General features: G+C 36.1%; 2 protein-coding genes across 4 annotated transcripts; one reads left to right on the top strand and one right to left on the bottom strand.

The window, feature by feature from the left end:
- Positions 1-1,684: 1,684 nt before the first annotated feature.
- Positions 1,685-2,520, bottom strand: LOC127797997 (uncharacterized). Its single transcript, XM_052331262.1, has one exon. It carries the CDS (start codon positions 2,300-2,302, stop codon positions 1,883-1,885), a length of 420 nt encoding a protein of 139 aa, XP_052187222.1. The 5' UTR covers positions 2,303-2,520; the 3' UTR covers positions 1,685-1,882.
- Positions 2,521-4,180: 1,660 nt separating this feature from the next.
- LOC127797263 (calcium-transporting ATPase 4, endoplasmic reticulum-type-like) lies at positions 4,181-17,851 on the top strand. Of its 3 annotated transcripts, none has more exons than XR_008022165.1 (10): positions 4,181-4,439; positions 4,600-6,063; positions 6,491-6,563; positions 6,656-6,777; positions 13,811-14,092; positions 14,209-14,586; positions 15,167-15,276; positions 16,395-16,623; positions 16,719-17,389; positions 17,592-17,851. XR_008022165.1 is itself a non-coding variant. In XM_052329999.1 (9 exons), the coding sequence occupies exons 2-9, from the start codon at positions 4,648-4,650 to the stop codon at positions 17,301-17,303; spliced, it is 3,195 nt and encodes a 1,064-aa protein (XP_052185959.1). In that variant the 5' UTR covers positions 4,181-4,439; positions 4,600-4,647; the 3' UTR covers positions 17,304-17,851. The 3 variants fall into 3 exon arrangements, 1 of the variants encoding a protein (XP_052185959.1); XR_008022166.1 differs by having other exon boundaries at positions 17,582-17,851; XM_052329999.1 differs by having other exon boundaries at positions 16,719-17,851.
- The last annotated feature ends 2,948 nt before the right edge of the window (positions 17,852-20,799 follow it).

The following is a 20,799-nucleotide window of genomic DNA, read 5'->3' as shown; positions in this document are numbered from 1 at the left end:
CCAGAAACGTGTTTCAGCGATTGCCCAGCCAGCTGCTTCGGTGCTCCATCGTCCTTCAAGTTTTTCCAGCTGCTGATCGTTCTTTCCCAGCTCTCCCGCTACCATTGTTGTTCTTGCCTTCTTATATCTGTAAGTAACCCACTCCTCTTTCTCTCTCTCTATATATATATATAAGTTAATAATATATATAAGTTAACAGTTATATATATATATGAAAATATATATGTTTAACACTTAACAGTTTGCATATTTATGTATATATATGTGAAAATATATATATGTTAACAGTTATAGAATTTATATTTATTGTTTATATTTGAGTATTTTTTATTTTTTACATTAAAAATTATATTTGTAAAAAATTCACTATATTTTTTAAATTTACAGTTTATCCTACGTTTCCGTTTCCTACTTTTTTAAGAAAATGCCGTTTTTACGTTTCCGTTTCCTATCGAAAACATTTTTCGTTTCCGTTTCCGTGCAATCTAGTGTATATATATATATATATATGTATATGTGTAAATGCATGTATGGAGTAATAATGTTAATGAGAGGGTATGATGATCCAGAATAACTGGCATGGCCCGGTTGGTTGCATGCGTTTTAAGTGATAATTACAGCGGGACAGTGTATCCCCACCAAAATTAATCACATAAATTATACATACATACATACATGCAGTCTACTAAAAAGAAAAATTGTTACAAAACTTGCATCTCAAGCCTCACTACTTCACTTTATCAACTTCATCATTAAATCTTTCCTTCCCTTCACCCTTTTCCTTTCCCTCTTCCTTCTTCCCCTTTCATAATGCTCCCCACACACTCTCTCTCTTCCATGCTACTAATCATCTCTTAATTGCATCATCAATATATGCGCGCCGTCAATAATTTATATATAAAAAAAATATCCAAGTCTATATTTTTACACTTTACTTTCATATTTTTTTGGGTGTAATTATTTGAATTTTTTATTATTTCAAATATATTTTTATATTTATATTTTTTAGTCAATTTAATTTTTGTATTTTGATATTTTTTTATATGACAATTCAAACTTTTTATTGTTTTGATTATGTCCATGTACATGTATTTTTTAATTAATTTACCTCTTATATTTTAAAATATAAAAAAATAGATTAAATAAACTCATCTCACTTTACTCTTAAGGTTAAATTAACTCTAAAATGTAAGTATATGGGTATAATTGAAATAACGAAAAGTTCAAATTATCATACTAAAAAAAGGTTAAAATATAAGGATTAAATTGATTTGAAAATACATATTTAGAAGTATAATTGAAACGATAAAAAATTTGAGTGGTGAAGAACAAAAATATGAATTTGACCTGAAAAAATAAGTTCTTTTATTGTGATAGTAGTATATAATATTTTTACAATTCTAAACTACTTTGATATGATTCTTCAAGGCGCTAGTCATATTATTTTGTATAAGACTATATATGTTTAATTATATTATTAACTTTAGATCTTATATATCCATGAGAAAAACTAATAGAACAGAACTAAAACAATATATGTCCCTACTAATTAATATCGATGTTAATTATTATGCTAGCAAGCATCCTGGTAACTAATTTAGCTTAATTAATTCAGTACATAAGTGACTAAAATGTAATTAATTAATGATAATCAAAGTAAATAGGAAATTAAAATAACCATTAATCTAAGCTAAAATATGAAACTGGCTTGACTTGACAGATAGGCAATCACAATTCACAAATTTCACAGTCCTTAAGCATATATGTGTACCGAGTGAGAAGAAATACATGGTTCCTATTACCCATCACTGTTCATGATTTAAGTAACAAAGAAATTTAAAATTAATTAAGCACACTCACACACAAGTCTTTAGATGGATCATTATTCAACCACATCAACCTTGGTGGTGCAATCCAGCAACCGCCGGAAAATCGAGCACAAGGCCGCACTGACGGCGCACTTCCTCCCGCCGCCACCGGGAGATGAAGAGTCCTTTCTCTTTCTCCTTCCGACCACCACTCTCTCTCGAACTCTTTCCAGGCACTTCCGGGTCTTCTCCGGCACCGTCTCCTTCCTGGAGAACGGGTAGCTCCTCAGATACAGTTGCCTGCATGAAATGCTGTCCACCACCCTGGGGTGGCCGCGGTAGCCGCTACCGAGGTCTCCGGCTCGGCGGCCGTTGGAGCTAACAGATCTGACGAACTCGGCGTCGGATTCCGGCCACTTGTAGAGGTTGGCGTAAGTGGCGCGGACAGGGACTCGGGCGTCATTGACGCAGCTGGATATGCAAGCGGAGGCCATATGGGGGGCTTGAGCTCGCTGCTTATGGCGGGTGGTTAATGGGCTTTATATACAATATTGGAATTGGAGTACTGGAGAGATTAAAGGGATCGAGAGAGCTTAGCATGCAAGAAAAGGGGGAGAGAGAGACAGAGAGAGCTGGAATAATGTAAATTGATGTTTGAGGGTGATGATGATGATGATTGATGATGCTGTTATGGCTTAGCAAGGGCGTTTGCTGGAGGTGAAGTGCGCAATGATTTTGCATCATGCGGCACTGCTCTATGCTCTATATATACTCTATTATATACTTGTAGCCTCGATCGCATCCAGAACCAAAATGGACTTCCCCTTCAGGTCCACGCTCAACAAAGCCCACTGGACTCACTCTTTTCTCTGTTGGGTTCAGGTTGGCCCATAGAGATTGGGTACATTGGGAGCAAGCTTGGGTGGTCTTTCCTGTAATGGACAATCCTGATCCATCACATCTTAATTATTCAATCCTCTTTTGTAAAGTTAGATTAAGATCTAAATAAATGCACATCAAATGAAATGATTTATAATAATCTTAAGATTATTTTCTTTTGTACCAAGCAATTTCTCATCCCCTATTATTGCCAAATCTATTCCTATTTAATTCAACTCATTCAATTGTCTCTCTTAAAATTATATTGAGATCTAACTGTACCGTACCTAAATTTATGTGATGTGTATTAAATTATCATTATTTGAAGCAAAACTCATAAAATAATAATATTTAAACATAATTGATGCATTCAAAAATTACATAATTTTTATATAATCATTTGAGCTAAACTTATTTTGGGTGTTACGTGAGCTTGACTTGGCCTTGTTAAACAAACCAAAAAATAAAAGTCAAGATTATAATTGTTCCATATAACTTGTAATCTGAGTTATGTTCTAGCTTGATAGTCTTGTAAGGTCAAGTTTAGCTTTAAGATTTTTAAATCAATAATTATAAGTTATTCATAGAAAATTAAATATTTAAAAAAATTTAGTATAAAATTTATATTACCACATTATACCAAGAAAAAGAAAAAATGAACCCATCATTTTTTTTAATGTTACATAAGCGAGAGATGTAAATCATCACTCTCAGAACGAATTGTTATATTATTCGTATTAAATAATATAAGATTTACTCCAGACACTATATAAGTGAAATGAGAGAAAGGATCGTGAGTTCAAATATGAGCTCACGCCACGGATGCTCGGGTTGGATAACATAAACACACGGGATGTTTAAACATAAGATCCAAAAATAAGGTGGAGCCCAAGCAACCCGCATGATTAAGAAATTAACTTAATCGTGTGGCGGGTGCCCCTTTCGGAATTAAAGAAAGAATGCCCGTTGCTCCGTAGCAATACAAAATCCCAAAAATATATAAGCAATAATTGAAGCGATGGCATCGACGCCGGGAATATGCTAATGCTATCGTGCACTTCACCTGCATCTCAGCCCATCCCTATTACCATTATTATTATTATTATTATTTTTTAATTTTTTGTCAACTGTAGAAATTTGCACTGCTTCACTTCATGAATAAGCATAATATTTTATATAGATTAATTATATACAAAAAATTCCATATGAGTTCACGCCCTTTAATACATATTTAAATTTTTGATTAGGTGTCGCTGTTGTCTATTGCAAACTCGGACGTAAGCCCCTCGAAACTTCTCATTGTGATCAGCTAATCACAATTACTTAATCGTAGCCAAATCGGGTGCGGAGCCCCGATTATCTTAAGCCAAAACTTGAGCAATAGGATATCGCCACGTCCGCCGAGAGCAACGACCAGTCACTTTTTCCTACGTGGCGAGGTCCTATTGGGAGTCCATTATGTGGAGGGCGATGGCTCCCTAAAGGCAGTGCTCGAGAGAGAGAGAGAGAGAGGTTGATGGTTTCTCGAGAAAAAGCAAAAGAGGCAGCGGGGGAAAGTGCCTGGAAACTTGGGGGCATAGCTGAGGCCAGCGATCGAAGCGATCCGATTGGGGTTTTTCTATAAAGGAGAGACCACAGATCTGTTTCCGGATTCTCACTCTACAGTTTTTATTGAAGAGAGAGAGAGACAGAGACAGCGAAAGCAGATTCCCACTACACTCTCTCTGTCGCTCCCTTGCAGTAATAACTCTGGTAATTTTTATCTAGTTTTGTAAGATTTTTTATGGATTGATTTGTATGCTTGTTTGTGCATCGGTCGAGATTTGTTGCCAGGGTTAGGGTTTTTGAGTTCGTGATTGTTTTACGTAATTAGATCACTAGATTTATGTGTTGAAGTTGTTCGAATTTTCAGGTGGAATTGTTTAGATCGGTTGTTTCGGCGTTGAGGTTTTGTGGTTAAATGGGGAAAGGAGGGGAGGACTATGGGAGGAGAGAGAATTTTGGGAGTGAATCGTCATCGAGCCGAGAGGTTTTCGCCGCTTGGGCGAAGGACGTGCGGGAATGCGAAGAGAAGTATGGGGTGAAGCGGGAGTACGGGTTGTCGGCCGGCGAGGTGGAGAAGAGGCGGCAGATCTATGGATGGAATGAGTTGGAGAAGCACGAGGGACCGTCCATTTTTAGATTGATTTTGGATCAGTTTAATGATACTCTAGTTAGGATTTTACTTGTTGCTGCGGTGATATCGTTTGTGTTGGCTTGGTATGATGGGGAGGAAGGCGGTGAGATGGAGATCACTGCTTTTGTGGAGCCTCTGGTAATTTTTCTGATCTTGATTGTGAATGCAATTGTTGGGGTTTGGCAAGAGAACAACGCGGAGAAAGCATTAGAGGCTCTAAAAGAAATTCAGTCTGAGCAAGCAACTGTGACGCGTGATGGCACAAAGGTTTATAGTTTGCCAGCTAAAGAACTTGTTCCTGGGGATATTGTTGAGCTTCGGGTTGGGGACAAGGTCCCCGCTGACATGAGGGTTTTATCTTTGATTAGCTCCACAGTTCGAGTAGAGCAAGGATCACTGACTGGAGAGAGTGAAGCAGTTAATAAGACAACTAAAGTTGTTCCTGAAGATTCTGATATTCTGGGGAAGAAATGCATTGTTTTTTCTGGGACAACAGTAGTGAATGGGAACTGTATTTGCTTGGTTACTCAGACGGGGATGGATACGGAGATTGGTAAGGTTCATTCTCAGATTCATGAGGCTTCACAGAGTGAAGAAGATACACCCTTAAAGAAGAAGTTGAATGAATTTGGGGAGGCTCTCACAGCTATTATCGGGGTTATTTGTGCATTGGTATGGCTTATTAATGTGAAATACTTTCTCACGTGGGATTATGTTGATGGATGGCCCAAGAACTTTAAGTTCTCTTTCGAGAAATGCACATATTACTTTGAGATTGCAGTGGCATTGGCTGTGGCTGCCATTCCTGAAGGTTTACCTGCTGTTATCACAACATGTTTGGCTCTTGGCACTCGGAAGATGGCTCAGAAAAATGCTCTTGTTCGGAAATTGCCCAGCGTGGAGACTCTTGGCTGTACAACCGTGATCTGTTCTGATAAAACAGGTACTTTGACTACTAATCAGATGGCAGCTGTGAAGCTTGTGGCAATGGGTTCCAGGGCAAATACTGTCCGAACTTTCAATGTTGAAGGGACCACGTATAATTTTCATGACGGGAAAATTCAGGACTGGCCCATGAGTTGCATGGATGCAAATCTTCAGATGATTGCAAAGATTGCTGCTGTGTGCAATGATGCAGGCATTGAACAGTCTGGGAATCATTACGTCGCTAGCGGAATGCCGACTGAGGCAGCATTGAAGGTGAGATATTTTTCCTTCTGTTCCTGCTTGGATTTGAGTCCGTTCCTGCTGCAGCAGAGTTGCAATCTCTTCTTTAGCTGACTTTTTTATTTTTTTTTGGGTGGGGGGTGGTGAAGATGAAACTTAGAAGTGAACTGTTGAACCTCTAAGAGGTGAAACATCAACACTGGGTTTATCCACATTCAAACATTAGATTTTCTAAATCAGGGTTTGATGAGGGTAGCAATTGTTCATGCCTTTTTAGGATTGTTAACCTATGCACTTCCAGAAGTAGTATAAGGTCACGTTACATAAATTGCAAGCAAAGAGTTATTGACTCAACCTTCTTTCTTCAGTGAGATATGTTGTGCATTTGCTGGATATGAATGTAGCTAGCAATGAATATTAAGCTGATGAATTGTGTTATCCAAATTGTTTATTTTTGCAGGTGATGGTGGAGAAAATGGGACTTCCTAATGGATTGGATTCTGGTGCATATTCAGATAGCAGCAATGTCCTCCGTAAGTTACAAGAATAACCTATGATTTTATTGTTCAATATCCATCTCTACTTGACTGCTGATGTGTCTTTCTCTTAATTTTGTACATTTAAGGTTGTTGCCAAACATGGAATAAGCTTGAAAGACGGATTGCCACTCTTGAGTTTGACCGTGATAGGAAATCTATGGGAGTTATTGTAAGTTCCACGTCTGGGAAAAAATCATTGCTTGTAAAGGTAAAATACACAGTCTTTTCATTATATTCAGCCAAATGGAGTTGTACACCGTTTTCAATATATTGTTGAGCATGAGAAATCAGTTTTCTGATAAGAATTTTGTTTCAAAGTGTTACGACCCCAGGGGTAGATTAGACCTTTGGGGGGAAAGCTTAAAACTAATTGTAACAAACAGGAGGTTGAGTAGTTGTATGCGGTTATAGGCATGGTTGAGTGGTTGTAGACAGTTATAAATCCTTCAGTTGACAGTTACCTCTCAACAGAAAAGATAAGTCTTTAAGAAGGCTTTTGTAAGAAGTTGGGATCAGTTTTTGGAATAATAACAGAATCTCTTCAATTCTTTCCCCCTCTCAAATTTTTCTCTGTTCTTTCTTGCTTTTTCACTCTTTCTCTCTCTCATTCTGTCTGTCCCTTCCTCAACTTCTATTCTTTCTTCTTGAATTCTACCTAAATTCCCAGATTGCCCAACCCTCAACTTGAGGGTGTGACACAAAGGTGTAAATTTTTCTTATTAGCAAAACTGTAAAATGTGGTGACATTTGTTCAGCTCTATTTCTGTTTTGGCTTTTCTTATTTCTACTTTTTATCTTTGCAACTATAACATGTGTATGTGATTAGTGGTACTTCTTATCATTCCTACAAGGGAAGATACAGAATCTTACTATTAACTTAGGAGCACTTAGAGTTAGATTTCTTGGACGGAATTCTCAACCTCACCCTTGCGCACACACTCGGATTTCAATGATAACAGAAAACAAAATGAATGACAATGAAAACAGAATGTAAATGACAGAAAATAAAATCAAACCACAAGAAGAACACAGCAGATTATCCTGGTTCGGATTGCCCTTAGGACAACCCTACATCCAGCCTCTTAAAGCCTCCTGATAGCAGCCTCTTTAATACAGAATGTAAGCAGTACAATCTCGCGTCACGATTACAAGTCTCTCCAAGATTACAAAGACTATTTCTTGAACACACAGCCTTTACTCTTGAACTTACTCATGAGAAAATGAGCAACCTGACATAAGCCTAGACCCCTGCCCTATTTATAGAATAATAGGAGATAATCTCTAAGGCTTAAAATAGGATTAGACATTCCCGATTTTACCCTCAAACATAAAACTAATTACAAAGCTGAGAAACCGCCTGACTAAACCCATAAAACCGACTCATATGACTGCTTTAAAAATCTGGATCTACTTGAGACAACATTCTAACAAATCTCCACCATTGTCTTGAGTAAGATCCACTCCATTCTTCAATCATCAAAGCTTTATCCTGCTCTCCTTCCTGGCTTTAACACAATATATACCTGATCACCAACACAAACAAACATTAAGAATATTCAAACAATGTTGTAATTTGGTCAAAGGAATTGGTTTTGTAAACATATCAGCCGCATTATGTTCTCCTGCAACTTTAACTAGGTTTACCTCTCCTTTCTCAAGGATCTCCCTAATAAAATGATACCTAACATCAATATGTTTGGTTCTTTCATGATGGGATTGATTCTTAGCCAAATGGATTGCGCTTTGGCTATCACACCTTAACTCTACCTTGACATTTCTTCCTAGGAGTTCACCCACATTTCCTTTTAACCAAAGACCTTCCTTTATTGCTTCAGTGACAGCAATATATTCTGCCTCAGTGGTGGATAAAGCCACCACAGGCTGCAGGTTGGTCTTCCAGCTTATGGTAGAATTCCATAGCTGGAAAACATATCCAGTTGATGATCTCCTTTTATCTAGATTGGCTGCATAATCAGCATCCGAAAAACCTAAAATGCAAGGTTCTTCTCCTAGCTTTGCTCCACCATAAACCAATGACATATCTAATGTTCCTTTTACATATCTCACAGTCCATTTTACAGCATCCCAATGAGCTCTCCCTGGTTTGGCCATAAATCTACTAGATACACTCATAGAGTGAGCCAAATCAGGTCTTGTACAGACCATGCTGTACATTAAACTGCCCACTACATTTGAGTAAGGAATCTTACTCATTTCTTTCATGCTTGACTCGTTGTTTGGAGACTGCTCATGCGAAAGTTTAAAGTGTTGTGCAAAGGGGATAGAAACCTCTTTTGCATCCAGCATATTAAACTTTCTAATCAGCTTACTAAGGTATGACTTTTGGGATAAACTCAGCTGACGCTGCTGTCTATTTCTCTTAATTTCTATGCCTAATATCTTCCTAGCTTCTCCTAATTCTTTCATTTCAAAGGCTGACCTTAATCTCAGCTTTAAATTTTGGATTTCTATGGCTGATTGACTTGCAATCAGCATATCATTTACATATAGGAGAAGATATATAGATATGTCATTAGACATATGTTTGAAATATACACAGCTATCATATGCACTCCTTTTGAAACCTTGGACAATCATAAAAGTGTCAAATTTCTTATACCATTGCCTAGGGGATTGCTTTAATCCATAGAGAGACTTCCTAAGCAAACACACTTGCTCTCTATTCCCTCTAATCTCAAATCCCTTTGGCTGCTCCATAAGAATATTTTCTTCCAACTCTCCATGAAGAAATGCTGTTGTGACATCCATTTGATCAAGCATTAAGTCTAAGTGTGCTGTTATGGCTAATAAGATCCTTATTGAAGTATGCCTTACAACTGGTGAGAATACTTCATTAAAGTCTATACCGGGCACTTGAGTAAAGCCCCTAGCCACTAACCTAGCCTTATACCTAGGCTTATCTTCTTTCCTAGCACCTTCCTTAATCTTGTATAGCCACTTACAGCCAACTACCCTTTTCCCTAAGGGTTTATCTACTAAAGTCCAAGTTTCATTTTTTATAAGGGACTCCATCTCAGATCTCATGGCAGCTTGCCATTTCTTGGTGTCTTTTGAGTGCATGGCCTCTTCAAAAGTGAGAGGCTCATCACCAGCTTCTTCCATTGCACTTGAAAGTGCATAGGAAACCAGATCCGAATATCCATACCTAACTGGAGGCCTTACAGTTCTTCTTTGCCTATCTCTTGCAACATTATACCTCTCATGGTCTAACTCACTTTCTATACTAGATGGCTCTTCAGTCTCTCTACTATAGTCTGAATCCTGTCCTAGAGAACTGTCTGGAGAGTCCCCTGGCATCTCTTCTTCTGGATTTAAATTCATCGGGTTATCTAAGACATTTTCTGAAGTTTCTAACTGCTGTTTAACTTCCACAGCTTTAGATTTCCCTTCATTTCCCTTTGATATATCTAAGTTTATGTCTTTTATAGTGGAATTTTCATCAAAAGTTACATCCCTAGATACTATTGTATTAGGAATTCCTGATTCTAGACTCCACAATTTGTACCCTTTTACACCAGAAGGATACCCTATGAATATACATCTTTTAGCCCTTGGTTCAAGCTTCCCTTGCTTAACATGGACATATGCTAAACATCCAAACACTCTTAAGTGATCTACACTAGGTTTATGTCCTGTCCACATTTCATATGGAGTCTTAAAACCTATAGCAGCTGAGGGGGATAGGTTTATTATATAGGCTGCTGTATTTACAGCTTCTCCCCCAAAAAATTTGGGTAACATAGCATGAAAAATCATGCATCTAACCCTTTCTAGCAAGGTCCTATTCATCCTCTCGGCAAGACCATTTTGCTTTGGATCTCCAGGGGCTGTCAAATGTCTTAGGATCCCATTTTCTTTACATAGATGAGAGAATTCTTTGTTACAAAATTCCAAACCATTATCAGTCCTAATGATTTTAATTTTGCTACCTTTTTGGTTTTCTATCATGGTTTTCCAGCTTTTAAAGGCTTCAAAAAGTGTGGTCTTTTGTCTTAAGAACATACACCCAAATCATCCTAGAAAAATCATCTATTATTGATAGAAAATATCTAGCTCCACCATGAGTTAATGTTTGGGCAGGACCCCACAAATCAGAATGAATATAATCTAAAGGTGCTTTAGATGAATGTATGGCAGTTTTGGAGAATTTTACCTTGGTTGATTTCCCAAATATGCATGACTTACATTTATCTAAATCTGTAAGTTTCCCTAGTATCCCTTGCTTAGATAGTTCCTTAAGGCCTTGCTCGCTAATGTGGGCTATCCTATAATGCCAAAGCCTTGTCTTATCACAGGCTTTTAATTCAGTGGCAGAAACTTCTCCACATACTGTGGAGGCTTGCAGAACATAAATGCCATTATTTAGGACTGCTCTCATACATATTAGAGAGCCTCTAGATACCCTTAGGACTCCACCATCTCCTCTATAGGAGTAGCCATTTCTATCTAACTCTCCAAGAGAAATTAGGTTTCTTTTCAGTTCTGGAACATATCTTACAGAATTTAATGTTTTGACAGAATCATCATGCAGTTTGATCTTTATATCTCCTATACCTTTAATCCTACATTCATGATTATTTCCTAACAACACCTTACCTCCTTCTATTTCTTTAAAATTCAAGAACCATTGCTTATGGGGTGACATGTGGAAAGAGTACCCGGAATCTAATACCCATACAGATTTTTCTGTATTTCCAGAGATTACAAGTGCATCAACACTATCATAGTCATATTCACAAATAGATGAGGAATTTTCAGTCTTAGGTTTATCTAGAAAATTCTTCTTTTTCTTAGGACAATTTCTCTTAATATTATGCCCCTCCTCATGGCAGTTATAACACTTTATAGTTTTCCTACCATTCTTGGATTTAGACCTAGATCTTCCCTTTTGCTTAGAATCCTTTTTATCGGATCTAGATCTGACTGTTAAAACATCCCCAGCTGTGCTCTTCCCATCTACCCTATGTTGCAATTCCTTTGAATTTAATGCCCCTATTACATCACCTAGGGTTAGGGTGTCCCTGCCATGCTTTAATATATCTACAAAGGTCTCATATGATTTTGGAAGAGAGTGCAACAAGACTAATGCCTTGTCCTCATCATCATATTTTACTTCTATATTTTCCAGATCTAGGCACAGCTTATTAAAACTGTCAATATGATCTTGAAGCTTCTGTCCTTCATTCATTTTAAAAGTAAAGAACTTAGCCTTTAAATACAATCGACTTGATAGGGTCTTGGTCATATAAAGGCTTTCTAACTTAAGCCAAATCTCAGCTGCGTTTTTCATCTTTGATACTTCTCGCAACACCTTATCCCCTAGACTCAATATCAAGGTATTATAGGTTTTCTTGACAATCTCCTTTTTCTGTTCATCTGAGAATGACTTAGGCATTTTTGATTCACCGTCTAAGGCTTCTTCCAATCCTAAGTTCCCTAGTAAAGCTCTCATTTTCATTTTCCAGAGGCTAAAATCGTTCTGTCCATCAAACTTTTCAATGTCATATCTAGTGGCCGACATTCTTGACACTATTCCTATGACAGAAACTTTAAACAATGAGAATCTTGAGCTTTCTTGATCCTAAATACTGGCTCTGATACCAAGTTGTTAACTTAGGAGCACTTAGAGTTAGATTTCTTGGACGAAATTCTCAACCTCACCCTTGCGCACACACTCGGATTTCAATGATAACAGAAAACAAAATGAATGACAATGAAAACAGAATGTAAATGACAGAAAATAAAATCAAACCACAAGAAGAACACAGCAGATTATCCTGGTTCGGATTGCCCTTAGGACAACCCTACATCCAGCCTCTTAAAGCCTCCTGATAGCAGCCTCTTTAATACAGAATGTAAGCAGTACAATCTCGCGTCACGATTACAAGTCTCTCCAAGATTACAAAGACTATTTCTTGAACACACAGCCTTTACTCTTGAACTTACTTGTGAGAAAATGAGCAACCTGACATAAGCCTAGACCCCTGCCCTATTTATAGAATAATAGGAGATAATCTCTAAGGCTTAAAATAGGATTAGACATTCCCGATTTTACCCTCAAACATAAAACTAATTACAAAGCTGAGAAACCGCCTGACTAAACCCATAAAACCGACTCGTATGACTGCTTTAAAAATCTGGATCTACTTGAGACAACATTCTAACACTTACATTAGAAATAATTATGTTAGCAAGTGATTATTCCCTAAAATGAGTTAGGTTATGTGGTTCTTACTTATCTCAGCAATATCTACTGTATACCCTGATGTATGCATTATAATTTCTAAGTGGAAATTGGTGTTATGACCTTACAACCAAAATTGTCTGTTGATTAAGAACAGTTTCACTTTTGAAATATATTAAAAAGGGAAATAAGTGTAAGGATATTAAAGGGAAAAAAAAAAAAGAGTCTGTTACTTGGATACACCTGAGATATGGCTACAGGGACAGCAAGCTCTATGCCAAAGACTTCTATGACTTTCATAAAAATGTTTTCCACAAGCTTGAGTTAAATACAACTACTATCACAAGCCTTAATCTACTAGGTGGGAAGCTTGAGCTAAATAGTTTTTGTAAAAAGTTTACCTCTGAATTGACCCACCCAGAAAAATAAAGAGCCATATGACTATCTTTCTTTTTCTTTCATTACTGGTTGAAGTTCAGCAAGAAACACCAAGAATCAGGCTGAAATGAGCTTATTGATGGCATAGGTCAAATAAAATTGGTCACAGGAGATAAAGTGTCTATCATTGATCTGATCATTTTTTGGGGGTTGGAAATTTTAATGTTAGGTCATGATGGTATTGTTAATTATACTAGGGTGCTTCTGTATCATTCATTGGAAGGTCTTTCAGTTGGTTTCTAGTTTCAGCCTTTATGCTATATGCGCAGTTTTGATGTGTGCTGAATTTATGATGTTCCATCCAGTGTGGTTACTTTTGTCTGATCTCTCTCGCTTCCCTTTACTTTCAATGTTTCAGTTGTTATTAGTCATTATTTTACTTTCAATGGTTCAGTTGTGTATAATAAATTTGGAAATTAGACCTCAATGTGTTTCATTTCTATTTCTCTCACTTTGTTTCTCAAATGTCTTTGTTCTTAATTCCATCTGTGGAGGTATAGTCAATGGAAGTTTTATTTTCTATATTCTTTTTATTCTGCTCCAAGGATGTTCTATAGATGCATTCTGGACTCACGTACTGGGTGCTTCATTGTCTCAGGGTGCAGTAGAAAATGTGTTGGAACGAAGCTCCTTTGTTCAATTACTTGATGGTTCTATTGTAGAACTGGATCAGACTTCTAGGGATTCTATTTTACAAAGCATGGATGAAATGTCCTCAAGTGCATTGCGTTGTTTGGGCTTTGCCTATAAGGAAGACCTCCATGAGTTTGCTACATATAATGGTGATGAAGACCATCCAGCGCATGAGCTTTTACTTAATCCATCTAACTATTTTTCGATTGAGAGTAAACTCATTTTTGTTGGCTTGGCTGGGCTAAGAGTGAGTTGGCAATCTTGCTTCCATTTCATCGAAGACATTTTTATTTTTGTTACTCTGTTATTATTTTTGTTAAGCATGAAGAAAATTCTAAGTGCCTTAATTTATTTATATTGTAGGATCCTCCTCGAAAAGAGGTCCGACAAGCCATTGAGGATTGCAGAGCAGCTGGAATTCGAGTAATGGTTATTACAGGAGATAACAAGAATACTGCAGAAGCGATATGTCGTGATATAGGGGTTTTTAGACCAGATGAGGACATTAGTTCTAGAAGCTTAACAGGGAAGGAGTTTATGGAGCTTCGTGACCCCCAAAGTCATTTAAGGCAAACTGAAGGACTGCTCTTTTCTAGGGCTGAGCCAAGGCATAAACAGGAAATAGTGCGATTACTTAAAGATGATGGTGAAGTTGTTGCAATGACTGGGGATGGGGTGAATGATGCACCAGCTTTGAAATTGGCTGATATTGGAATTGCAATGGGCATTGCTGGAACTGAGGTATTTCTCTTCCTTTCCCCATTGTTTTAGTGAACTGCATTTTAATGCAAAAATATGAGTATGTTTAACTAACAAAATAAATGTTTTATTGCATTAGATTATTTTGTGTATCTTTAATGGTAAACAATTTTTTTAAACTTTATTTTGCTATTTGGCCTTTTTAATCCTCAAAAAACTTCCGGAAATACATTGTTTCTTGCATGAGGATCATGTGAAGTTATCATTTGCTTCTTCTATACCATGGTTGCAAGAGTATGTCAGGGGCTCTATGCACGTGCACAAATCCTGGTTTAGGTATTCTCAAATAAATTATGTCAGATAAATCTATCTTAATCATCTGCATGAAAAATCCTGGTTTAAGTGCAGTTATTAATCTATCTTTTAGTTCTCTACTACCATAATCTTTTTTGTCTTTCTGTCTCATCTCCATTTAAGGCCTTCAAGTTGAAGAGTAATGGTCTTACATTCCACAGACCGAGCAATTCCAAATATCTTGCCTCATTCTGAAATTGGTGCTGTTACAACATCACTATGTTTTCCCCTTTTTTTTATTACTTATCCCCTTTATGCCCTTTTCTAGGTTGCAAAAGAAGCTTCTGACATGGTTTTAGCAGATGACAACTTCAATACAATTGTTGCTGCTGTAGGTGAAGGCAGATCTATTTATAACAATATGAAGGCTTTTATCAGGTGCATTCTCTATCAATATTCTTAGCTTTCAACTTTTACTGGATTCCTTTTGTTATTGGCTTGATGGTTTTAAGAAATTTTCATTTTGATATTCTTTTGTTGCACATTTTCTCTTGCATGATATGAATCATTACATTGCCAATAATCTTTCACTATGTATTTGTTTCTCCCCCATGTATTCTCTTTTATATATTGCTTATTCTTTTTGGCAAATGTGGATATGCTTTGTGAAGTAATTCTGTGCTTTACTGATGAGGTGGTCTTTGCCTGTTTCCCTTTTCTTCCGAAGGCCATGTTGTTTGTGAGAGATTTACTAATGTAATGGAATGGTAAAATATGGAATGCGGTTTAGTTGTTTGGGAGAGGGGTTGTGTGTAGTGGAATGGAAAGGAATTGGATGGGAACCCTTCCATCCAACATTCTTCAAGTCAACATTTTTGGCCTCCCCCAAATTGGGGGAGAATGGAATGTGGATGGAAAAGGAATGAGTGGAAATGGTGTTATAAGCAAGGACAAACCTACCCCACCACTTTCATGTATCTCATCCTTTTATAATTTAGTGAGCAAATTTTGTAAAGGTATAAATGACAGTTGTTTAATAATGTTCCATTTCATCCATTTTCATGGCTCTCCCAAATCAGTAGGAAGTATTTCCCATTACTTTACCCTTCTCTCCCAAACGAGGAAGTGTTTCCCATTCCTCTCATTTTTATTTCATTACTAAATCTCTCCCCAAGCATAGCCTAAGTAGGGTGCACTTGACCATGTTTTTCAAACTTTGCTTAAGCAGAAAGAAGTTTTCTATTTAGCCCTTTTTATTGTTCCTTTTTCTCCTTTTCTAAGATTTGGTTCTCAGAATTATATTGGAGCGATAATAGGGCAAAGGTTAATACATACAGTCTGGATGCCTTCTGAAAATAACCTATTATTGCCAATAAATAAAATATAATTTGCTAATTGAGAATTGAATCCATTATATATGTGAATTTAGATGATTATTGAGGGCGGTAGCTAATACCCTTGTCTTTTCCCTCACACCACAGAAAATGTTTCACTGGGGATAAGATGACAATAATAAGAATTTGACAATGATCCTGATGTTTATTTCATCATCACAGGTACATGATCTCCTCAAATATTGGTGAGGTAGCATCCATATTTTTGACAGCTGCTCTGGGTATTCCAGAGGGTTTGATTCCTGTTCAGCTTCTGTGGGTCAACCTAGTTACGGATGGACCCCCAGCCACAGCTTTGGGATTTAATCCACCGGAGAAGGATGTTATGAAGAAGCCCCCTCGAAGGAGTGATGACTCGTTGATTAGTGCTTGGATTTTGTTCCGCTATCTGGTATTATTATGGCTTTAGCTGCTTTCTTCTTCGAGATCCAGTTCTCTAGGACACCTAAATTCAGTTTGTTGTGCTAACCCTTGATTTCCATGCAGGTAATTGGATTTTACGTTGGGATTGCGACTGTAGGAATATTTATCATATGGTACACACACGATTCTTTCTTGGGTATCGACTTGAGTGGAGATGGTCATAGTCTTGTGAGCTATTCCCAACTTGCCAACTGGGGTCAGTGCCACTCCTGGGAGGGTTTTGCGGTTACACCTTTCACAGCGGGGTCTCAAGTGTTCAAGTTTGATATGGATCCCTGTGACTACTTCCAGACGGGCAAAATAAAAGCGATGACTCTCTCCCTTTCCGTCTTGGTCGCCATTGAGATGTTCAATTCCCTGAATGCCCTGTCCGAAGACGGTAGCCTCCTGACAATGCCCCCATGGGTTAACCCTTACCTACTTGTGGCAATGTCAGTTTCGTTTGGTCTCCATTTCTTGATCCTCTATGTGCCATTCCTTGCTCAAGTTTTTGGCATCGTGCCGCTTAGCCTGAATGAATGGCTTTTGGTGATAGCTGTTGCATTCCCAGTGATTATAATTGATGAGATTCTCAAGTTTGTGGGCAGATGTACCAGTGGATTTAGAACATCAGGAGCACGGAAACCCGCTAAGCACAAGGCAGAGTGAGGATCAAAAACATTAAATTAAAGGAGACATGTAATGGGGGCGAGCCCATTATAAATTCAAATGCTTGCCTGCCTGCCTTCATTAAGGTACTCCCTTTAATCCCTCTTTCCTGAAACAGCCAGCCAGGCTTATTAGTTTGGACCTTGAAGATTAATTAAATTGGACTGGAAAACATATTTGTATTGTGCTTTGACGGTAGAACTGGCAGAGGTGTAGCAGGTTTTTTTATTTTTTTCGTTCTTTCTTTTTTTTTATTCCACTGATGGATCTTCCCTAAGAAATTGGCAGATCCGGAATCAATGTTACTTCTTCGGGGCTTTATGCATTTCACGAAGTGTAAGGAAGCGAATGAAGCATTTTTGAAAACATTGTATAAATGGTCTCTCTGTCTGTCTCTCGGAGCACATTAACGACGCACATGGAGGCACTTGTCGTCGTGTGTGTGCTCTCGTTGATTTTGTTTTCATTTTCAAAATTGTACCAAATATTTTTGTTTCTTGAAAAAATGACAAATGGAAGAGACAGCATGCCATGCGTGCCACAATTAATGGTCGACCAGTCGTCAGTGCTCTTCCTGCCTTTGGTTGAACCACCTGACATGTGCAGTATTCACGTACGAAAATAAATTTACAATGCATTAATGATATTGAGTGTTATATAATATATATTTTTTTGTATTTAAATTTTTCTCTTAACTTGAACTAGGCAAAATTACAATTTATATAAAATAAAATTATATTATATAGATTAATAAAAAATAAATTATTTATTACATAAAGAAAGTATATTACATTGACCAAGTTGTAAAATTATCTCTTACATTTTGAAAATTACAAAGATCACCCTTACTATTACACTTCAAGATGATTGATACGTTGTGCCCGTTACCATTTGTTGCCTGCGGGCCTCCCTCCCCGCCGTCACCAAATCTTCCCCCCCCCACCCCCCCACTATTATCCCCATATGCATGCGTGGATATAATTATATATATTTTTAAATATTATTATATATTATTATTTAAATAAATTATTAATTTTAATCTGTTCAGTTAAAGTTATAGCCATTTTAATAATTATAATTTATTTAATTTTTTAATTATAATAGAATTTATATATATATTATATCTTTTTTAATCATATTTGTCAAATAAGATAACTAAATCGATTAAATTATTCAGAGAGACGTGACGTGATTTAATTGAGGGGGTGAAATGAGAGGTATAATTGAAGTGGGGATTTTAAGTTTGTTACTGTTTGTGCAACATTAGTGTTATATAACATAAACTGTTTAATATTTTTATTTTTTTTAATTTTTCAATCCATTTGATTTAACTATCTATTCGATCAAATTGGTTTAGTTTTTTTTTAAAAAAAATTAGTATATTCAATTTGAGTAATTCGATTAATTCAATTACATCTATATTTAATTGGGGATTATTTTTAGTTAAATATGAATATAACTGAATTGATCGAATTACTTAAATTAAATTGAAGAGATCGAATTTTTTCTAACACCAAACCAATTTAATCCAATAGATGCTCAAATTAAACAAATTGAAAAACCAAAAAAATTAAAAATATTGAACTTCCCTCCAATTAGACTCCTCATTTTGTCCCCTCAACTCAAATTAAAACTGTGAGTAATTTGATTGATTTGGTTACACTTTTATTTTATATAATTAAAAAAGATATAAAATATGTATAAATTCTATTTATGATTAAAAATAAATAAATTATTAATTATGGTTATAATTATAATTATTAAAGTAACTGTAAGTATATTTTCTAATAACAAAAATATATGATTGAAATAGAAAATTTATAATTTAATATTACAAGAATAAGTGAATAACAGAAAAATATTTTTTAAATTACAATAAAATTCATTTCAAAATCTTTATACGTAAACCAAATATATAATATTTTTCTGAGATGAAATATGTATAATATTTTTAAAAATATGTTTTTAATTTATTATTAATTTTAAATTATAACAAAATTAAAACAAAAAAAAGGCCATTGAACTCATCGGCAATGGGGTTCTACTTTGAACTCTATCGCCGATTGGATCACCAGGAGAGACAAAAGGTGAAGAACTATGTTTAGTGTCTAGCATCACTGAAATTGTGGTTTTGTCGGAGAGACAGACAGAGAGAGAGCCCATGAAAATTGAAAACCCTCAAAAATTGACGTGCAAAACCCCAATGGTGAAATCAGAATCCCCAACACTGTAACATACTTTCAAATCGATTGATGATGGCCTTCACTTTTAGAAAAGAAATTGTTTTCCACAGTGAATTTGCAAAAGTCAAAACTGACACAGAGATGAAAGGTATTCAAAATAAAACGATAGTTTAGTCATTTTAAAATATTTGATGGAGGTTCATTAATAGTAAAGATCAAAATGCAACCTAGTGTTAACATATAAGGATACTTATTAATATATATATTTTAAAAAAAAATCCAATATCTTATTGTTACGGGCATTTTTTGAATCGTTTTGGACTATTGACTGAACTGCTTTGGGTTGAGAATAATCCAATGATTGAGTCCAATCTCTCAAAATCCAATAGACCTAAGGTCGAAAACATCTCAGCGAGGTCGCATAATTACTAAAACACGAGTTTTGATTGCAATAGCAAGCGAGCTCCTAGCAACGCCCCTAGCTCGCTGGCCGACCCGATCAGCTTGCAAAACGAATCATAAAGTAGGATAATCGGAGATGATGTCCACTTGTCTTATCCGTAGTAAACCAAGTCTCAGATGATGCGAAACTTTTTCTCCCGATTTTATGAAGATAATAATAACACATTGTCTTTCACAATGTGGCCCACTACTTTGAACTTCATATGAATTGTAAATACCTCACAGTGTAAATAGGGGGTCAAAAACCATTGTACATGAGTGAAAAAAATGCATACTATTACTCTATCAAGATTATCAGAAAACAGTCATGGACTAAATATCATTCTGATCTAACCACGTAAAAACTCTCACGTATTGTATGTTGATTGGGCTATCGTTTTCTTCCTCTCGTGTTTGCGATCATTCTATTAGTACGGGTTGATGAATCATAATTGACCAATTCTGAATGTCGACAATTATCATGTGCAATTCTCTTAAACTTTAGTGATAGTGAGTGAAATTTTTCTAAAAACATATATAACACAACTAGACATATCAAACTATATTTTTTGTGTTTTTTTTTGGTTTTCTAATTTTTCAAAATAACAATATAAGTTAAACGTGAGTCTTAAATTATAATTATTTAAACACATGATCAACCAAAACACTTCACCATTTAAGAGGCGTACCTACAATCTAAAATGAATTAAAAAGATTAGTTTTAAATTCAATATTATCTCTTTCAATATCTAACAAAACAAAACAAATGTCCAAGTCCAAACATAATTGGGTTCTAAAATGGAAAAATAAAATAAAACTTCTCTTAACATAATAAAATAAAAAAAATAAAAAAATAAAAAAATAAATCATAG

This window comes from Diospyros lotus, chromosome 3, assembly GCF_014633365.1.
Source record: "Diospyros lotus cultivar Yz01 chromosome 3, ASM1463336v1, whole genome shotgun sequence".
Lineage (NCBI taxonomy): Eukaryota > Viridiplantae > Streptophyta > Magnoliopsida > Ericales > Ebenaceae > Diospyros > Diospyros lotus.
This window is presented reverse-complemented; position numbering and strand designations above follow the sequence as displayed.